General features: G+C 30.7%; 1 protein-coding gene across 1 annotated transcript in view; it reads right to left on the reverse strand.

Annotated features, from left to right (window-relative positions):
- Positions 1 to 5,149, reverse strand: part of LOC106474877 (protein cereblon-like) — a 33,023-nt gene that overhangs the window by 8,161 nt on the left and 19,713 nt on the right. Inside the window, exons 6-10 of the mRNA XM_022403154.1 lie at positions 4,513 to 4,576; positions 2,920 to 3,002; positions 2,442 to 2,644; positions 417 to 578; positions 221 to 275 (exon numbers count right to left, since the gene is read on the reverse strand). Of these exons, the coding sequence (XP_022258862.1) occupies positions 221 to 275; positions 417 to 578; positions 2,442 to 2,644; positions 2,920 to 3,002; positions 4,513 to 4,576 (567 nt within the window). The remainder of the gene's footprint in view (positions 1 to 220; positions 276 to 416; positions 579 to 2,441; positions 2,645 to 2,919; positions 3,003 to 4,512; positions 4,577 to 5,149) is intronic.

Below are 5,149 nucleotides of genomic sequence, written 5' to 3' on the forward strand. Positions count from 1 at the left end.
AAGTTAAGAAGAGTAGGATTACAAAATATATGTACACCGTTATTTCTGGAAGAATCCTTACCTTGGCCATCAACACACTAAATAAAAATGTTACAATTCAAGTTAAGAAGAGTAGGATTACAAAATATATGTACACCGTTACCTCTGGAAGAATCCTTATCTTGGCCATCAACACATTAAATAAAAATGTAACAATTCAAGTTAAGAAGAGTAGGATTACAAAATATATGTACACCGTTACCTCTGGAAGAATCCTTATCTTGGCCATCAACACACTAAATAAAAATGTTACAATTCAAGTTAAGAAGAGTAATATTACAATATATATGCACACTAATTTTCAATATTGCAAAAATTTCTGCTTCTCCCAATGCACAATTTGTTTCCAAGAAAGAAAGAAAGGAAAACGTACTCACCCATCAATCTGTCGCATCGTTTCTATAATTTGGAATCGCTGTCGACCTTCTGCTTTGAGTCTCAAAGTAGACAGTCCAACATTTTCATCAGCTTCTTCTCTGTAAGATCTTATCTCGGCTGTAGTACCAACACACACTACACCTGGTAAAGGGGCTTGATATCTGATTGAACCAGACTATGTTATCTTTCATAAGACACTTTACATAACTTCTAAAGTAAAAAAAAAGTTTTATATTGCTTACCATTTCCAACAGAAAGCATGTTAGTTGAGTGTGTGTGAAACAACTGGTTTCAGTTCTTTGGTCATTAGATTACCAAAAAGTAAAACAAAAATGACATTATTTTGTTGATAACATCTAAATAAAGAAGTCATAACTACCCTACACATGCTAATATTTTAATCCTGTTTGTAGACCTACAGTAATTGAAAAATCGTTTTTCACCATTATATATTTCAACTCAAACTTGGCAACCTCCTTTACAAGTTTTGTTTTAGTTACATAAAAAATAATCCACAGAAGCAGAGAACACTGTCATTTTTATGATGAAGTCACTAAATATCAGAAGAAGTTTCTTCTACTGACTTTTCATAGTTCCAAAGGTTAATTCACATAATTTTTTAGCAAAGACTATTAACGAAAAAGAGTGTATATTAAAGAAAATAATCAATACTCTTTATACTGGTGTTTTGTTTAGTTTTATATATATATAGATATCTTACACATCCACACATTACTGAAGGTGGGTATTTATCCAGGTTTTAAATAATACACGAGAACCCATTTTTGGTGGTTATGAAAGATACTTCTTTACCAGTAATTCTGGTTAATTTAAAAACTCTAAATATAGTTCCAAATAACTAAAAGTTAAAACAAATTGCAAAAAGGATTAAAAATGAAAATTCTACACAGACTTTATCAATTAGCAACAATTTTATTGCATTCAAAAAGATACAGTTTTTTGGAATACTAGCAAGGTTTTTACAAAATGAAATCATTGCTGAATGATTCTTCTCAAGCTCAACATACTTAAAATAGAAGTTAATCATGATACATACAATAATGTCTTAATAATGGAGACTGGAAAAAGTTTCGACATTGTGTGTAACATGATCCTCAGCTAATTCTTATCCACTCTTAATAATCCCTCACTAGATTCAAAATAATTAGTTTCTACATTCTGTGTAACATAATCATGAGTTAAGTCTTACTGTATTTACCAGTGCATAGAACAAACCTGGATTTTTTGATCAAATTAAGTGTATTTCTTTGAGGTTTGGTGTATGGGATGACCTCTATTGTCAAGGAAGTCTAGGTTGTTACTTTTGCAAAAAAATTTCTTAAAAGTTATATTTAAACTGTGCTAACCTGCACTCTAGGGTAATCAGTATGACCACAAGTGTGTTTTTTTATGCTCTTCAAATGCTACAGACAGCTCAGTGCAGCATAACTTAAGTCACAAACATGTAATATACAACTTTAGAAAATTTTCATCACAGTCGAATTTTTCTATTACAAAAAAAAATACTAAACCTTAATATATATTGATCTACTATAAAAACATGTTTACAAAATTAGTGTACATTACAGAAATTTTTTGATATAATATTAGTAATATCTTAGTACGACAGATGAGATCAATACATTTCAAATAAAAAATGTCTTGATTAATAGTAACTAGCATGCGAGATAAATCACTTCCAGCTATGAAGAATTGAGACAAATGTTACAATTACAAATATGTTATTGTAACGTAGTAGTAGGTGGCACGATGTCAACGCACTTACTCAAAAACCAAACAAAAGTAAAAGGAACAATGCTGTTTTGGTTAAATACGCTATTAACAAGAGAGTTCTTACTGGAACTCTATCTTTGATTCTATGTGTAAGACAACAGTAAAATCAGGCATTGTTTTAAGAATAAAAATATCTTCCACTCCTAATAATTCCTCACTGGATTTAAAAACTCTTCATTCCCTGGTGCTGATTGAAAACAAATGAAACAATGTAGATTAAAAACACTAACCTAGAATTGATTATACCAAGTGTATGATCTTTTTCTATGATTCGTTTCACCATGCTAATAACTGAGGGTTCAAACAGCTGTAGAGGAATTGTTTGACCTGGTACTAGTACGATTCCTGGAAGTGGGAGAAGTGGGAGATTCTGACAACTGTTATCATCTAGCAATGTTCTTCCACTCAATTCTTCCAAATCATTACCCAAATACTGGTAAAGAATGCAAATTTAATGCATATACTTTGCAAAAAATTACAAGTTTAAATTTCAATATTATTTAAATACAAATATCATAAGACACAATTTAGACAGACTGCTTATTTAAAACCAAACAAAACTACTTAGTTCCAGAAGAAGGGAATGAAAATATTCACATATACTTATTGCAAAAGTCAAAATACCATGATGCTAACAACTGTATATACTAAATTAAAGACAACTAGACTAATCTTTTAAAACAACAAGATCTATCTGATGTTTCTTACTGTGTGCTGTGATGGAAGGGAGATGTCATAGGAAACGTCTGGGTTTTTACCCTTTTTCTCATCATTTTTATTCACTACGCCATCTGCAGAAAGAAAAGATTACTATCCTTTGATCTGATTACAGAAACAACTACGGAGAACAAGAAAGCCTATTTCAGCTATTTTTATTAGGATACCTTTAACTACGTCTTAAGAGAATTATAAATTTTAATGTTATTCTTCATCCATTAGACAAAAACTTTTTCTACATCATTTGTTCTGCTGCTAGAAAAACACTGGGTAGATTCCTAGACAACCAGGCAAGTTCCTGAAAATTGTGAAATGCATAAGCCTAGTACATACACACAAACATCTAAAAATGCACAGTTCTAAACCTCAAACCAAAACTATATACACATCCCTTTAGTTCACAAACCCTCAATCACACACAGTAACAAGCATATTTAAATTAATGCAATGAGATCAGTACAGTATGACTGCAAGCTCTAGGGATAATATATATCATTATAAAATATGTTGTTGTAAGCTACATTTTCAATGTTTTAACTTAGATTTTTTCTAGAGGGAGCTCATCACTACAATGACATAAAGATCTAGAGTTCATAAAAGTTAAGAACCCAGAAGTGGACTATACAGAAATACGAGTACAACATAAATATGAGTAATCACTAATTAATTGAGATAGTTCAGTGTCAGAAAGTTATTCAGTGTTAGTAGTGAGAGATATTCCATCTACTCTGCTAATCAGTTACTCAGTCTCACAGTTTATACTGAAACACTGTACTTGAAGTTAGGAATATATTTAGTTGCAGAGTTTATGTTGAAAATTTATTTATGAAATTAGGCCCACAAGCGAACATGGCTGTAAAAATGTTACTGAAGAAATTAATTAATTAGTTGTCATTACATGGGTTGGAATTTGAATTATTTTTACCAAATAATCCAAAAGAACCTTACTAATGATACAACATGTTACAACAATATATATATATATATATATATGTTAAACATCATTTTAGGTTATGGCAGCATTAATCTAAACTATGATTTTTTTTATCAGTTTTTATATTGGGTGATATACCTGTAGTTCTATAAAACCCTAATGACTAAACATTAAAAATCCTAAAATACATAATCATGTATATATATATATGTGTGTGTGTGTGTGTGTGAAGTGTTTATATGCAAAATGTGATCAGTGCCTTTCCCGACAAAACTGACCAGCATATGATATTGTATTGCTGAATATGCATTATTTTAACTCGAAAAGCCTATGAATATAAAACGTTTTTATCCAAAAATAAAGTAAATTTTGTTCAATTTGGAGTAAGTAATAAAGTAAGATATTTTTAGGTTTTCATATAATAATTTATGTTTTTTATTCAACAAATAACTCACATTCACAGCATTTTTTGTGAAAGTTTCAGAAAGGAATACTGAATTTCCCTAAATGGCAAAATATGTTGTGTTTTGCATTTGAGCTTATTGTAAAAGAATCAACCTAGCAACAAAAAATGAACCATGTTTTGTGTTTCACATCATATAAATTAAACACTTTTTAAAAACTAGCTTTAAAAACACTGCATAAAATACCTTTGTATAGTGTCTCTTCCACGACATTTGCACTACCAAGTACAAGAACACATTCAGCAACATTCTATAGAGAATACAAGCAGAAATATCAACATAACTATCCACTGGAAATCCCCCATAACAATCAGATCCATGTTAGTACAAACACAAAATCTGTTGGAAATCATATAGAACAATCAGATCTATGCTAGTACAAACACAAAATCTGTTGGAAATCATATAGAACAATCAGATTCATGCTAGTACAAACACAAAATCTGTTGGAAATCCCCAATAACAATCAGATTCATACTAGTACAAACACAAAATCTGGTTGGAAATCCCCCATAACAATGAGATCTATGCTAGTACAAACACAAAATCTGTTGGAAATCCCCCATAGCAATCAGATCCATGCTAGTACAAACACAAAATCTGTTGGAAATCATATAGAACAATCAGATCTATGCTAGTACAAACACAAAATCTGTTGGAAATCCCCAATAACAATCAGATTCATACTAGTACAAACACAAAATCTGTTGGAAATCCCCCATAGCAATCAGATCCATGCTAGTAAAAACACAAAATCTGTTGGAAATCATATAGAACAATCAGATCTATGCTAGTACAAACACAAAATCTGTTGGAAATCCCC

The sequence above is a fragment of the Limulus polyphemus genome, unplaced genomic scaffold, assembly GCF_000517525.1.
Source record: "Limulus polyphemus unplaced genomic scaffold, Limulus_polyphemus-2.1.2 Scaffold7805, whole genome shotgun sequence".
NCBI lineage: Eukaryota > Metazoa > Arthropoda > Merostomata > Xiphosura > Limulidae > Limulus > Limulus polyphemus.